The sequence below is a fragment of the Eimeria acervulina genome, genomic scaffold (assembly GCF_000499425.1).
Source record: "Eimeria acervulina Houghton genomic scaffold, Eah_scaff220, whole genome shotgun sequence".
NCBI classification, from domain to species: domain Eukaryota; phylum Apicomplexa; class Conoidasida; order Eucoccidiorida; family Eimeriidae; genus Eimeria; species Eimeria acervulina.
The window spans coordinates 3,509-20,173 of NW_013550017.1; the positions used below are offsets into that span (position 1 = coordinate 3,509).

The 16,665-nt window shown below is 40.7% G+C and overlaps 3 protein-coding genes across 3 annotated transcripts; all 3 read right to left on the reverse strand.

Moving 5' to 3' along the window:
- Window positions 1–3,406: 3,406 nt before the first annotated feature.
- On the reverse strand, window positions 3,407–7,264 carry EAH_00026320 (hypothetical protein, conserved; the record flags this gene model as incomplete). The annotated part of the gene is made up of 3 exons (XM_013396534.1): window positions 3,407–3,724; window positions 3,998–4,797; window positions 4,960–7,264. 3 exons carry the CDS (start codon window positions 7,262–7,264, stop codon window positions 3,407–3,409), a joined length of 3,423 nt encoding a protein of 1,140 aa, XP_013251988.1.
- A 2,899-nt stretch (window positions 7,265–10,163) lies between these two features.
- On the reverse strand, window positions 10,164–11,776 carry EAH_00026330 (hypothetical protein, conserved; the record flags this gene model as incomplete). The annotated part of the gene is made up of 2 exons (XM_013396535.1): window positions 10,164–11,036; window positions 11,744–11,776. 2 exons carry the CDS (start codon window positions 11,774–11,776, stop codon window positions 10,164–10,166), a joined length of 906 nt encoding a protein of 301 aa, XP_013251989.1.
- Window positions 11,777–13,354: 1,578 nt separating this feature from the next.
- On the reverse strand, window positions 13,355–14,871 carry EAH_00026340 (hypothetical protein, conserved; the record flags this gene model as incomplete). The annotated part of the gene is made up of 3 exons (XM_013396536.1): window positions 13,355–13,361; window positions 14,085–14,347; window positions 14,635–14,871. The coding sequence occupies 3 exons, from the start codon at window positions 14,869–14,871 to the stop codon at window positions 13,355–13,357; spliced, it is 507 nt and encodes a 168-aa protein (XP_013251990.1).
- Window positions 14,872–16,665: the final 1,794 nt, after the last annotated feature.

Below are 16,665 nucleotides of genomic sequence, written 5' to 3' on the forward strand. Positions count from 1 at the left end.
TATATATATATATATATATGTTTATATATCTATATATATATGTTTATATATCTATATATATATATATGTTTATATATCTATATATATATATATATGTTTATATATATGTTTGTATACATATATATATATATATCGATATCGATATAGACATAGGTATATAGATATGTAGATATATATAGATATGTACATATATAGATATGTAGATATATAGATATATAGATATATAGATATATAGATATATAGATATATAGATATAGATATAGAGATATAAGCATAGATGCATGCATCCACGGATGCATGACAGAGAACGAAGAAAGAGCAGGAAAAAAAAGTAAATGCATGCAGGCAAACAACGCATGCAGTGTTCGACTAATCAAATCTAAACACCTTAACCTTCTAGATTTGAATATGTATATTTTAATTACCCCGAAGGAATAAATAAACAATTAAAATAAATAAATAATATGTACATATATATATATATATACATATATATATACATTATACGAATATGCGTAAAGAAAGAAGGGTAAAGAGAGATAATTTAGCGTTTCAATAACCATAGAAAGCGTCAAGGCATACTAAGAGGAATAAGAGGTCTCCCCACATGGTTTAGGGTTTAGGGTTTAGGGTTTAGGGTTTAGGGTTTCCAGAGGATCTGGAGGAGAAGAGTATCGACTACAAGGGGTTTAGGGTTTGGAGTTCAGGAATGATGTAGCAAAGAGGGACACTTACACAGGGCTTAAAGTCTACTACTTAGGGTTTAGGGTTTAGGGTTTAGGGTTTAGGGTTTTGGGTCTCCTGAGCATCTGGAGGAGAAGAATATCGACTACAGAAAGTTTAGGGTTTGGAGTTTAGGAAGGAGGTTGCAAAAAAGGAGAGTTACACATGGCCTAATGATTATTACTTACGGTTTAGGGTTTAAAATCTAGGGTTTAGGGTTTAGGGTTTAGGGTTTAGGGTTTAGGGTTTAGGGTTTAGTGTTTAGCGTGTACCTTGAGAAGACGGTCGAGCAGGGGTTGGATGAGGGCGGCGGCTGTGGGGCCCCTTGAGGGGTAAATGATTTGTTTGATGCATAGCGTCCTCCATTTTGAAGATTTAATAAGAAAGAAGAGTAGAAATAATTAAAATTAAAATAAATATACACTCGCTGTAACCAGGTAGAAGTGCTCGCAGCAACGCGGGCTGTAGTTGGGTCTATAATGAGATATAATATTCACAATGAAGCAAAAAATAAATAAACATATCTATCAAAACTAGAGAAGGAAAGGAGAAGAACCAACAGACAACAGCTGTTGCTGCTGCTGCTGCTGCTGCGTGTTGATCTTCGCGGCTAGCCAACCCGTTTGCTTCGGTTTAGGAGATGTTCTGAGGTATTTGTTCTCCAATAAGGGGAAATATAACTCCATTAAACCTTTCAAACGAATTGAAAAGAAAGAAAGAAGAAAAACAACAGAGAAACAGGGAGTAGAGTCAGCACCCAAGACCTCCTCTTGCAGCTTTCACTCTACACCAACGATACACCGGAAGCCGATGTAGGAGCAGCTTCTGCTGCTCCTGCGGCTTTCTCCTTGCAAATGTCTTTGTTTTTCATTGATTATTCAACGAAATAAAAAAGAAATTAAAGCAATATACTCACTCATCTTACCGAAGAAACGCTCCTCACACGCACCGGCTCCCGCCTGAACCGGTGGTATCCCACTCATTCGTGCGGTGGAAATTTGAATTAAATCTCCGAATTTATTGAAATTCATCAATTCAATTACTTTCATTCAATAAAAAACACAAGAAGAAGAAGCAAATAAAATGATTCTTTCCAGGGAAAATCCATAAATTCAGCCGCTTTTACCGGAAAAGAAGACGAAGAGTGCACAGATGTGAATTAATTTTGTGAAATTCATCGATACAATTAACTTCCTTCTTAAGAAAAGGAATGTTCAGAAGACTTTGAAAAGATATTATTCGTGAAAATTCACGAACTGAATTACTTTCACTCATAAGAAAGCGAAGAAAAAATCTGCACGAACGCCATCCAGTTGCCTGAAATTCAAGAAGTGAATTACTTTAATTCTTGAGAAAGAAGAGAAAAAGAGTAAATTAAAATGAATTTATTCATCAATATTCATGAATTCAATTGATTGAACTCATTCAACATAAACATAAACGCGAGGCTTTCAACATGTTTCATTCAGGTGTCTGTACACCTCGTTTGAAATTCATATTTCTTCTTAATGGCCTCCCCCGCTATTCATCATCATTTTCTTTTTCTTTTCTTTACCTTTTATCTTCAAAGGTCTTTTAGTTTTAACTCTGCATTTATTAAGAATTCCTCCTCCACTCCAAATTTGTTTGGTCTTCTCTTTGTGTGTGTGTTTGTATGAATGCTTATTTACACATAGAAATTCACCTTCTTTTATTAATATATTTAGGCATGTGCACATGTAATTATATGCAACTATATTTTTATGTATCTCTCTTATATGTCTCATATACTTGAATTAATAAATAGACATATTAATAAGTATACAGATACATCCAGATGTATATATTTATTGCATATTATTTATTTATTGCATGTATCCATATATATATGCATACACATATTATTCATATTGTTTAGAGCTTTTAAAGGCCGCATCTTCACTTCTTCTATTAATGCAATAATTATGCGACTGGTGGGACAGGCCTCTCCAGCAGCAGCAGCAGCAGCAACAGCAACAGCGGCAGCAGCAACTTGAAGAAAGAGACAGTCAAGCAAATATATAATTGAATACTACTGCTAAGTGGATAACATCACTAATATCATTAACACCTATAATATCTATACATACATACCTATATATATTATCTATATATATCTATACATCCGTATACATATATATAACTCCTAAATTTAGTAGTAATAACTACGCAGCAGCAGCAAGAACAACAAAGGTATATGCTGCTGCCACAATAGAGAGTACTGTGCTAACTGTTGTTTATTTTCCTTCTCTAGCGACTGAAGAAAAACAACCGCAAATCACAAATACAAAAAAACGCAGTATCGACGATGTATATGATAAATATTTGTTTGCGAGAACATATCAATGAGCCAGCTCCTGCGAAGCCCCTGCTGCTGCAATTGCTGTTGCAGCTGCTGCTGCAATTGCAGCTGCAGTTACTGCTGCTGACTATAATGAATGAAATAAAAGCATGCAGTAATAAAAAAATGAAGTGCACGAGAAGGTGAATGACTGGGTCAATGCGTTTGAAGGGCTGAGCTGTCTAAGCAGCTGAGTATATAGATAATCAACACATACATACATATATACATATACATATAGACATAGATATACAAATATACGTACTATACATATATATATATATATATAGATAATATATATATATATATATACATATATATATTTCACTGCATGCGCATTCTGTTTTCATTTTCTTTGTTCCATTCACTATCTGCATCTCTCCAAGGATCATACTTTGGAGTACCAAAGTCAGTACTCGGCATATTATATAAAATCGCTCGTTTTAAATAAACTGTTTCCTTCGGAGATGGTCTCACTCCGTCTTTGAGAAGTGTTAATGCTTCATATAGGCGATAGCAAAGCTGCAAGTTTTCGCCGAATTGTTCACCATAATCCCTGCGGTGTCTGAATGATAATGCAAAAGGAATTTCCTTTATTAAGGCCTTCCATGATTGAAGTGTCTCTTCTGGAGCTCCTAAAACCTGAATAGTAGAGAAGAGCGCGTCAAATATAATATAACGACGTCCTAATAAATAAGACGCCCGAAAAGGAGATAAAGAACTCAAAGGGTTTGTATGCTTCCCTAGGAGAAACTCTCCCAGATAGGCTGCAGAAGCTATCGCCCTCATCGCCTCTTCTTCGCTCCAGCTCTTCTCCAACAATAAATAATGTAATGTTAATAAACATTGATGCACCCTCCCTAATCTCCCTGAAGAGCCGCAAGAACCCTGAAACATAAGTGGAGCTGTACGTACACCTTCATCTAGAACAGGTAAGCGGTAGAACGGATGAGAAAGAAACATATGATCATTAGATGATTCTTCTTCTTGCGCTTCACCTAACCTCAACAAAGTTTCCATCATATAAAACCCACTGCTAGCCTCAAAAATATCTACACCAAGTGTAGATACACCTGAAGCCCCTCTAACTAAAAGCGATCCTTCAACTGCATGCATTACAGGGCTCACTCTCCGCAGCCGACGAGATTTTTTCTTGCTCTTCTTCTTTCTTCTACTTGAAGTAGTAGGAGCTCCTGAGGCGCCCTCTGACTGTGAAGGAGAAGAAGAAGAAGAAGAAGAAGCAGAGGCAGTAGGTGTAGTTGAAGGAGGCGGAGAAGAAGACGAGGGGGTTGCAGGCGCAGCAGGGGTTGACGGAGAAGCTGAAGACAATACTGTTGATGCTGCAGCAGCAGTAGAGGGGCCTGCTTCTTCGCCTTCAGCATAAGGTGCGCCACTAGAAGTAATCGTAGGAGACGCAATAGCAGCAGACGAGACAGCAGAAAGACCTGAAGAAACTCCTCCAAGCCAGGCATCAGGAGACGTAACACCAGCAATAGCAGCAGCAATAGCAGCAGCAGTATCAGTATCAGCATCAGCAGCACCTCCACCTCTCCCTAATGCGTCTTCTCCTCCTCCGTGTCCGCTTTGCGAGATGTAAACAGCAGACATTTCGGTACGATGACCATACAGAACCATCGCGCGCTTTGCAGGTGGTGGAGAAGAAGAATCAGAGTCCCCTCCCGGGTGTCTACTCACCTCCGACGCCGGCTTTTTAGCTGCAGCAATCCACACACATCACAGCAGCAAATGCCCCTCTGGGGCACACACACAAATTCAAGTTGCTGCTGTTGTTGCTGCTGCCGTTGCTGCTGCTCACGAATCAAAAGGCAGGCTAGCCAACGGCCCCATAGCTGCAGCACGAGCGCTGCTGCTGTCACCAAAAGGCTGCCGCAGCGCCTCTCCTGCATCAGCATCAGAAGCAGCAGCAGCAGCAGCAGCAGAAGCAGCACTACCACTAACACCAAACGGAAGCAGCATACCTGAGCCATGCCGCTGCGGAAAACGAGGTCCAGATGTATCCACATGCGGCACACGTACAGCTTGGCCTTGCTGCTGCTGTTGCTGCTGCTGTTGCTGCTGCTGTAGAATCTGCTGCTGCTGCTGCTGCTGCTGCTGCAGAATCTGCTGCTGCTGCTGCTGCTGCTGCTGCTGCAGAATCTGCTGCTGCAGCTGTTGCTGCTGCAGAATCTGTTGCTGCTGCTGTTGCTGCTGCAGAATCTGCTGCTGCTGCTGTTGCTGCTGCAGAATCTGCTGCTGCTGCTGCTGCTGTTGCTGCTGCAGAATCTGCTGCTGCTGCTGCTGTTGTTGCTGCAGAATCTGCTGCTGCTGCTGCTGCTGTTGCTGCTGTTGCAGAATCTGTTGCTGTTGCGGGGTCTGTAGCAGCTGCAGAAACTGTTGCTGCTGCAGAATCCGCTGCTGCTGCTTCTGCGTTTGGGATATAGAGGCCGACACCTGCTGCTCCATCTCCCGCACCTTTCCCAAGAGCTGCCGCTGCAGGTTCAGAAGGCCCCGCTGCGCCCCCATCTGCTTACACAACAACGCCTCCTGCTGAAGCAGATGTTGCTGCTGCAGCAGCCATTGCGTTTCCAGGAGCTCCGCCTGATCCAGAAGCCGCTGCTCCTGCAGCAGCAGCTGCTGCTCAGCCTCCTGTCTATGCTGCAGCAATTGTGTATCGAAGAACTGCTGCTCCTCCATATGCTCCTGCATCCCCAGCAGAAGCCGCATCTCCTTCTCTAACGCATCCAAAAACCCCCAATCCAGCATATAAGGATACGTCGATTGCTGCGGCTGCTGCTGCCGCAACTGCTCCAGCTGCTGCTGCTGCTGCTGCTGCATGGTCTGATGCATCAGCACACTCCGTAGCAGGGGCCCCTTCGGCCGAGTAATATCCCGCCTCCTCTGCTTCTTCATCGGCCGTTGTCCCTCCTCTCCTTGCTGCTGCTCTTCCTGCTGCGCCTCCTCGCCTTCCTGCTGCTGCTGATCGCCCCCCTGCGGCCCCTCGCCTTCCTGCTGCTGCTCTTCCGGCTGCGGGCCCCCGCCTTCCTGCTGCTGCTGCTCTTCCTGCTGCGGCCCCTCGCCTTCCTGCTGCTGCTGATCTCCCCCCTGCCCGCCCTCGCCTTCCTGCTGCTGCTGATCTCCCTGCTGCGGCCTCCCGCCTTCCTGCTGCTGCTGACCCCCCGGCCAGTTGGCACGAGGCGCCCTGCCGGCCAACAGCAGTTTCTTTAGCAGCCCCATTTCCTCCCCCGGCCCCCCGCCTTCCTGCTGCTGCTGATCTCCCCCCTGCCGGCCCTCGCCTTCTTGCTGCTGCTGATCTCCCCCCTGCCCGCCCTCGCCTTCCTGCTGCTGCTCACCCCCCGGCCAGTTGAAATCAGGCACCTTGCCGGTCAACAGCAGATGCATTAGCAGTCCCGTCCCCTCCCCCTCTTTCTGTTGCGGCTGTTCCTCTCCCTGCTGCTGCTGCTGCGGTTGTTCATCATCTACCTGCTCCTGCTCCTGCTCTTGCTGTGGCTGCTCCTCTGCCTGCTGCTGCTGCTGCTGCTGCTGCTGTGGCACAGCAAACGGATCTCCGTCAAGCAGCTGCTGCTGCTCCTGCAGCCCACCGAACGGATCTTCGTCAAACAGCTGCTGTTGCTGCTCCTGCTCTCCCTGCGGCAAATACCCTGGTGGAAGCAGGTACGAGTCCTGCTGCGGCAGGGAACCCTCTTGCTGTTGCAGCGCCAGCATCATTTGGCTCTGCAGCTCCTGCTGCAGGTCCTCCAGCATCTGCTGCTGCACTTCCGGTGGCTGAGCCAGTTCTGGGCTTGACTCTTCTATACTCAAACAGATGTCTGCAATAGTAGCAGCATCAGATTCGTCTGAAGAAGTGGTACTCCATTCTTCCGCCAGCCGTCGCGGTGTTTCCCCTGCCCTGATATGGGATAAAGCTACAAACTTTGCGCATCTAGCTACAAGAAAGATAATAGAAAGAAAGACAGAGAGAAGAAATGTTTTAAATACTCGCATCGAGGCGGTAGAAGACGAGGATGAACGCCTCGCTTGGGGCGGTGTGAAGCCCCCATATCCGGAGCCTCCTTCATCTCCTTTAGTATCTTCCTTCTTTGTCGTATTCACAGTAAAAGAACTTACATTAACGGGAGGAAAACCACTCGGAAAAGCCACTGGCGCTTCTTGTGGAGGGCGCATCTCACCTCTGCCTCCATCAAACGCAAACTCAGTTTTCCTTGAGAATCTCGAGGGAAACCTTCGTTCTTCGGAGAATAACGGCATCTATAAGCATTTACAATGTTGATTAAGAGCAAATATACCGAGGATAACGGAGAAATATGCGGAAGGGGAGATGCTTTTGACTGGCGGTCGATGCGCACCTGGAGGAGTTTGCACAGCAAGAGGAGCCGAGCTGCACGTACAGCGGAGAGATAACGACAGCTTCATGAAGGAAACCAAATCTGCAAAGCTCAATTCAATAATATTCCTTATTAAAACTCTTAAAGGCAAATCTTTACTTGTTGTTAAGACGCTCTGTCTTACCCACACCCGCCACATCCACAGCGACTGCTGCAGTGTCTGTACACCGGGAGTGGGTACTCTTCGCTTTCTATGACTGTTTCCTTGCGAGCAGTTCGCCTAATTAAAAGCAACACAACAGGTTTCCAGCATTTCATATTGTTTTTAAGTTCAATTAAAGGGGTTTTATTGTGTCTATTTTGTTGTTTTATTCAGCAGAAGTGTCTGCAGCACGAAGTACTGCAGATCAAGGTGTTGGATGAAGCTTCTCTTCTCCCTGCTCTTTTCTGCGGTTTTCTGTATTTTATTTGCTTATTTATGCTGCATTTTTTTCTATGAACAAATGGCAAGAGATAATTCAGCTGTATTGGAGGATCCGGTATTAACATAGCTGCTCCGAAATGCCCCCTGAACGTGCAGTAAGGAAAGAGACGGATGATGAGTAGCAGCAATAGGAATTAATAATAATAATAAAGATAAAAATAAATATTAATCATATTAATAGTAATAATAATAACACTAATAATAACAACACCAATAATAACTGCATTTTATCTCAACAGCATCGAGCCCTCCTCCTGAAGAGACGAGAGACCGTGTTGGTTTGTTGCAGCAAAGCTCCCTTTAAATGTATACTACGTCAGATATTGAAGAAGTAAATTAATTATATTTTAAATATGCAGATTTATTGATTGTGGATTTCAGCAAAAAGCCCTCTAATAGGCCCTCCTCAGCTTGCTGCACATCAACGGCTACTGCTGCTGTTGCTGCTGCTGCTGCTGCTGCTGCTGCTGCTGCTTAAGCGGCAGCTGCTGCTGCTGCATAGGCTGCTACGCCTGCTGCTGCTGCATGTGCACTAGGCCCACGTGCTTCTGCAGTATTGCTGGCTACTTTTTTGTTTATTTTTTTTGTTTTATTTGCTGCACATCAAAAAACTGTTTAAACCCTCTACCCCTCAGCAGGGGCTTTCTCTTTCTGTGTCTCCTCGCATTTCTTTCGCTCATCTCCCCCCTACATAAATATCTGCACACATATATATACATATATAAACATATATATACATATATATATGCATATGTATATGCATATACTACATGCCTATAAACATAATATAATATACTTATGCATATTAATATATTTATACACATATTCATAGATATAAATAAAGATCATACACCCACATACGCATATTTTTAATTTTCATACTCTATCTAATGTATCATATTTCAGCGGTCCAGAACATGAGAAACGGCTGCGTGTTGATGTACCCTTAAACCTGTAGGAAAATATATCTATGAATGTATATATATAATAAATAAATATATATATATATATTTATTTATTTATTTATTAATATTTATAATTATATTTATATTTGAATGGATTTAAGGTCTAGGGTTTAAGGTCTGTGGGTGGGGAGGCGAGTGGAGACACAACTGAAGACCTTCATCTACGCCCTTAGCAAGGGTTTAGGGTTTAGGGTTTAGGGTTTAGGGTGGGGAATAAACGCAGAAAACCCTAGAAAACCCTATGCATACTCTTTCTAAGGACACAGCCCCCGTAAATGCAAAAGAAAAATAAGGTTGTCTTCTCTTCGTTTGTTTTGTTTATTTGCTGTTGTTAGTGTTTGTTGTTTGTTTTTCTTTTTGTTGTTTGTTTGTCTATTGGTTATTCTCTTTTTATTTGTTTGTTGATTGTTGATTTGCATGCAAATTCGGGTGTCTCCGCAGCTCCCTAAAATAAACACAGGGCGAACACTTAGCCGCCGTATCAAAGAAATATTCTTTTTTCAGTTAAACAGATGGGTGCCTGTATATAATATAAAATATATAAATTATATATATATTATATAATATATATATATATATATATATATATTTGTTTAACATATATATTTATCTATATCAAGGCATAGTTGCGCAAAGATGTGCATAATATGTATTGGTTGATTTATGTGTGAGAATATGTTTACAGAAAATGTTAAGCATATACTATTAAATATATATATATGCATAAGCATGTATGCATATATAATATATATATATATATATATATATATATATCTAGTGCCGCCCTGAAAAGGAGCAGAAACAAATCAACAAAATAAAAACATTGAGATGTTTTGAATGCAAAGGCAAATTATGCTTTTTTTCTGCATCTTAAATTTAAAAAGAAGAATGAGGTGTATGTACACCTCGTTTGTTTGTTTTAAAGCTGTTCTTTCTCAAATATTCATATTAAAGAAAGACAAATTTAAACGAATTGAACAATTCTATCGCTTGCAACAAACAAACAAACAAACAAACAAACAAAAAAACAAACAAGCAAACAAACAAACAAGCCTGGAGCAGCCTTTCTTTTCCCCCTTTGTTGTTAGAAGGAGACAGCCACACGCTCAGCTCGACGTACGTACAGTTGAGGTGTATTTACACCTCAAAAGAGGTATACATACACCTCATTTGGGGTGTATATGCAGCCCATTTGAGGTATACATATACATCAGGCGTGTGCGATATACTCCAGATTGATGCATAGGGCGTTGCTGAAATAAATTAGTTTGTTATTATTAGGCAGGGATTTAAATAATCAAGACAAACAAAAGAAAAGAGACGAAGGCAGCTGCAGAGACACCCGAAGTGGGTGCGGCGCGTGAGGTGTACGTGCTCTGAAGTGGGTTAGGATATATTTGTTTAAGTGTTTGGTCTTGCTTTTCTTTTTTCTCTCTCTCTTTTTCTTTTTCATCTCCTGCCTTTCCCTTTGCAATGAGAGGGGCTAAGTAGCCGAGTTGAGATTTTAAAAGTGCTTCTTGCTGCCGTTCATACTGCTGAAGCAGCAAAAGATTATCATGTTCTTTCTGTAGGGTGTCTCTGAGAGCCTCTACGTCTTTTACTATGTCTCCGCGGAGTTTAGAAGATATATTCGCTGCTGCTGTCAGCCCCCGAGAGGCTTTCAAACTCTGCTGCAGCATATCTACTAGGTTCTTCCCTTCGGTGTACAGACGCCCCACGCCTTCTTCGTAGGGAGCCCTCAGTATTTCTCTCAACACAGAAGAAGGAGATCGTTCACCTCCCTCTGCTGCTGCGGATGGTGCTGCTACTGCCGCTAATGGTGCTGCTGCTGCTCCTGATGATGCAGTTGTTGCTGGTCTTGGTGCTGGTTCTGCTGCTGCAGTTGATGGTGCTGCTTCTTCCGCTGCTGAAGGTGCTGCTGTTGCTGCGGGAGGTGCTGCTTCTGCAGCTGATTCAGGCTTCTGCTGCTGCAGTTGCTGCTCCTGTGCTGCCCCCTCATGGGTCTCTGTACTTGTTGTAGGTCTGGAAGAAGAAGCAGAAGCTTCAGTTTTGCTGCCAACTTCAGTTTGATGCTCGTCCACTTCGGGTAGTGGCTGAGGTGTATGTTGAGGTCCCTGTTGAGGCGTATGGGGTTTCGATGCGTGTTCAGTGGCTGTTGCCGCCTGCAATGCGGCAGGGCGGGAGAGGACTAGGCCATACCCGGGGGAAATAGACGCTAAAAGTAGACAAAAAACAAACAATAAATTCCATTTAGAGGTTAAATACTCTTTTTTTCTTAAAGAGGTGCTGCACAGTCTCGGAAACAACAGCTGCGTAGAGGCGGCGGTGGCGGCGGTTGCTCCTTTCATACTGGAAACTTGCGATATAACAAGGCTCAGACGGACGCTTTAGGGCTTATTTTTACAAAATAAACAAACAAAAACACCCTAATTAATATTTTAAAGCAAAATACAAAGACAAATGGGAGAAAAAACGCACATGCGAACGCAGGACCTGCCGATAAACCCGAAGAGCCCAGTGGTCTAAAGTGCTATATTTTGTTTCTTTTTTTCCGAAGGAACCCGAAATAAATCTTGAAATTCAATCACATATTAATTATTATTGCCTTTTATTTATTTGTTCCAACCCGAATACTCTAAAATAAGACGCATTTCCTCCACTTTAACCATCGGCTTTCCGCTGTTCAACTTCGACAGCTGTACAGACACTCGGGCCTCGAAGCCGCCGTCAGTTACATACAAAGTACGGGAAAGAAGTGAAATAAATCGAATTTATATGCGAATACTCACAGAAATAATATAATAAACTCAATTTAAATGCAGTGTGAGGGCTGATATGCTGAGGTGTCTTCAGTATATGGCGATTATACCCAACGAGACGCACGACTGTCTGTGAGCAACATGAACAAGAAACTAATCTGCATAAATTTCTGCAAAAAACATTTATTTACACCTCGAAATATTATGTGCTTATGTTTTTAATTATTGATAAGATAGATCAGGGTTTTTTTAATACCTCCATGCAGCCGTTCAACAGCTCTCACTGCTTCTACTACGTATGTTAGCCTATGCATATCTACTTAGGTGTATACTCTATATCTATCCTTAATCTCAGCGAATATTTCTTAGATTAATCTAAAATAACAAGCAACGCTTTTAAAACGCATTCTTGTTCTATAATCTTTACAAGAAAAACCACGAATAGTAAAATTTCCTCGCCAATATCTGTATATAAAAAACATATATATATACTTATATATAATATAATATATATATTGTATATATGATATAAAATGTATAATATGATTAATATATATTATATATTAGGTTTTATGTATTTCTGTATACTACTACATAATCTACTCAGCCTTAGCGTTAAGTTTATAAACCCAATGAAATATTTGTTTGGCGATGAAAAAATATTATTCTATATAAACATGTATATTTATTATATCCCTTCATGCTTATGTTTATGTATATAAAGATATATTTATTACAATATAGACATAGAGATACTTACTAGAATATAAACAGAAAGAAATATTTCCTAAGCATAAGCATATATAAGCATAAAGAGATATATGTTTATTATAAATAAATAAATATATATATATATATATATATTTATATAAACATGTATATATTATACATATAATAGTATATAATACTTAATTCATATAGGTATATGACTATAAACATAAAAACATATTTTTTCAGATGTAAATATATATATATATATATATATGTATATATATATGTATATATATATATATACATGTATATCATACATATATATTATACATATAAGCATCAAGAGTTATGAATTACAATCAAATATATAGAATTTCTTTAACATCTAATGCGCCTTCTGTGCCGCCATCGTATGGTGAAGGTTCAAAACCCTAAACCCTAAACCCTAAACCCTAAACCCTAAACCCTAAACAATAAACCCTAGAACAAACAATAAAGTAACAGCCGCCTTACAGGGAGCGAAACAAAGATAGAAAAGGACAGCAAAATATAAAACAACAACTGCAGCAGCTGCGGCACTCCAGCAAGAGGAGACAAACAAAAAGAAGGTAATGAAAAAAGAAAAAGACGGCGACAGCAAAAGCGAGAATAAAGAACCCCTAAACCCTAAACCCTAAACCCTAAACCCTAAACCCTAAGCCCTAAAGTTTAAACCTTCAATGTTGTTTTTATGCCGGAAAAAATTGGAGACAGCGGACGCGCAGCAGCGACCGCTCGTTCCACTGGCTAGCTAGCTAGCTAGCTAGCGAGTTAATCTGCTAGCTAGCCAGCTAGCTATTTAGCTAGTTAGCTATTTAGCTATTTAGCTAGCCAGCTAGCTAGCTAGCTAGCCATACAGCTAGCCTAATAGCTAGCTACTCACATAGGTTGCCAGTCAGCTAGCTAACCCGTTAGCTAGCTAGCCAGCCAACGGGCTAGCTAGCTAGCTAGGAATGGGGTAGAGGGGGCAGTTAAGCCCTGCAAATTGAGAAGGGAGAAGAAAAGAAAGCGAATATCATCAGCTTACTTCATTGTCTCATTTTTCTGTCTTTGTTTGCCGGTTTTTGCTGCTGCTGCTGCTGCTGCTGCTGTCTTCTCATTGTTGCTGCTGCTGCTGCTGCTGCTGTCTTCTCCCTGTTGTTGTTGCTGCTGCTGATATCTTTGTGTTTGCTGCTGCGTACTTGCATAGTTTAATCCTTGGTGTTGTTTATCTTTTATTTTTCTTTTATATTGTTTTATTTTGATTGTTGAGAGAGAAGAGCAATATCATTAGACCCGCCAACATCAATTTCTTTTGCTGCAGTTACACCTAACTGCAGCATTTGCTGCTGCTGCTGCGTAAGAGTGTCTCCTGCTGCTAAGAAGAAAGGCGGTATAATATTATTAACACTGCAGTCTATATCATCAGCATCTCCTTCATTAATACTATTATTATTATTGCGAGAAGCAAGAGCACGTAAATTTGCTTTAAAAGCAATACACTCAACCCCTAGCTTGCCGTTGAAAGTAAATAGAGGCGAAGGAGGTAAGTAGCAGACAAGAGGCTGAGGTCTTTGTTTATTATCTGTTTGTTTTTGTTTATAATTTTCTTTTACTATAAAAGAGCTGAATGATACAATATCCTTTTCTAAGCATAAACTCTTCTGCTCAGCAACAACAGGAGACAGCAGCATATCTTTATCTATTTTTTTATCAACTAACTCATTAAGCTTATGACTACTTAAGCGCTGTACAGCTTCTTCTGTTATAAGCAGCTTCTTTTCTCCCTCTTCGCCTCCTTCTTTGTCTTCTAAAGACACAAGAGATACTCTACCAGAAGGCTCACCATCACTGCTGCTGCTGCTGCTGCTGCTGCTGCTGCTGCTGCTGCTGCACAGGAAGCAGCAACCCGCGGCGCTAACTCCTTCTATATCTGGGGACCCTGCTTCTACTGCTGCTATTGCTGCTGCTGTTGCTTCTGATTCCTGAAGTCGTTCACAAGCCGATACACAATACCAAGCACATACATCAGTTGCTGCAGTTGCTGCTGTTGCTGCTGCTGCAGGAGCAGCAGAGCACAACAAAAGAAACAGAAAATAAAACAAAAAACAAAACGAGGAAATAATAAACAGCAGACAAACAAACGGTGAAACCAACAAAAAATAAATGGAGGCAAAAGAGAGGAAGCAGATAAAAGGCTGCTTCCAACACAGCAGCAGCAGCAGCAACAGCAGCAGCAGCAGCAGCAGCAGTAACAGTAACAGCAGCGCACCTCATCGTCTCCATCTTGACTATCCTGCTGCAGTGCTTCTGCTGCTGCAGCTAAAGCAGCACCTATTGCTCTCTGTCTCTCCTCCTCGCTGCAAAACTCTGGGAGGTCTGGCTGCAGTGTGGGGTCGGGGATCGCCGGATCCCGCTGCTGCAACTGGTGCTGCAGCTGCTGCTCCTGCTGCATCCGCAGCTGCTGCTGTTGCAGATGCTGCAGTAGTGCTGTGCCCTGCCGATCCATTGTTGTTCCTTGCTGCTGCTGATGTATCGCTGGCTTTGGCTGCTGCTGTTGCGGCTGCTGCTGCTGCTGCTGCTGCTGCTGTTGCTGTTGTTGCTGCTGCAGCTGCTACGGGCGTTGTCGCTCCTCGTGCCACTGTCTTGCTGCAGATGCAGTTTCTCTCTGTCTCCGCTGATACCTGAAAGAAATAAACAAATAAACAAATAAATAAACAAATAAATAAATAAACAAATAAATAAAACAGCGACAACACAGAAAGGAGACGCCGTTTTTGTTTGTTTTTGTTTTTCTTTAAAGTTTTTATATTTGCTTTTGTTTATTTGTTTGTTTTTGTTTGTTATTGTGCTGTTTATAACATCAACATGTTGCGATGTATATACACTCGAAGCTAAGGAGACAGCAAACATTGTCTCTCTCCCTCTCTCTGTGCTCTTTCTGTTGTTTCCGCCTTCGATTGTTTATCGCTTCTATCTCTATCTTTATGTTTTGTTTGTCGCTGCTGTATGATAGTTTTTTTGTTTATTTTTCTTGCATTTTGCCTCTCTCTCTCTGTACTGTCTCTTCTGCTGCTGCTAGCCCCAACCAGGAGAGACACAGCTCCTCCTTCCCGCTTCATTCGTTTTTAATAATGTTATATTTACGTATATATAATAAAGAATTTAAATATACGTACCTGGTAGAAACCCTCGGTTCTGCTGTTTTGCTGCTGCTGCTGCAGCACTCCGGCTAGCTGGATATACACCTGAATATACCTGTAGAGTTTCTTTAAGAGTTCTCTGCTTTAAAGCAGAAAAAAAAGAGAAAAAACCTGTAAATAAATACAAAATACCTTCAAATACCTGAAAAAATGAATGTAATGCACACAGAAACACCCATACCACCCCAAACCCTAAACCCTAAACCCTAAACCCTAAACCCTAAAACACCAGGAGGCAGCTCGCCCGCCCCTTGCATCTTCTAAAGGCAAATATTAATTATTTTGAACGAAATAAACAATTAAATAATTTATTTTGATATTTAAACAACCTTTCAAAATTTAAAACAACAAAATCAATACTATAACAACAAACCCTAAACCCTAAACCCTAAACCCTAAACCACTGGAAACGCCGGGTCAACCCTCCTCCCCTTCGGGCTGCTAAACTTCTTTCTTGCATCGAAATAAACAAACAAATGTATTATTTTAAATATTTTGTTTATTTATTTAAATTAAAAAAGAAGAAAACCCCTTTCTTCCGCACCACCACCAGCTGTGCCGATACACCCCAGACTCTATATCGATATCTATATCGATAGCTGTATCTGTATCTATACCTATAATATCTATATTATCTCTATATCTATATACCTATATATCCATATATCTATATATCTATATCTATATTTTTATATCTATATCTATACATCTATATCTATATGTCTATATATATATATATATATTATCTATATACCACTGTATCTCTATATCTATATATCTTTACACCTATATCTATATCTATATCTATATCTATATCTATATCTATATCTATATCTATATCTATATCTATATCTATATATCTATATCTATATCTATATCTATATCTATATATCTATATATCTATATATCTATATATCTATATATCTATATATCTATATATCTATATATCTATATCTATATCTCTATATATCTACATCTATACCTATATATCTATATCTACATCTACATCTATATCTATATCTCTATCTGTATCTATATATATCTATAACAATAAGCATATATGTATATATATATATATATATATATATATATATATATAA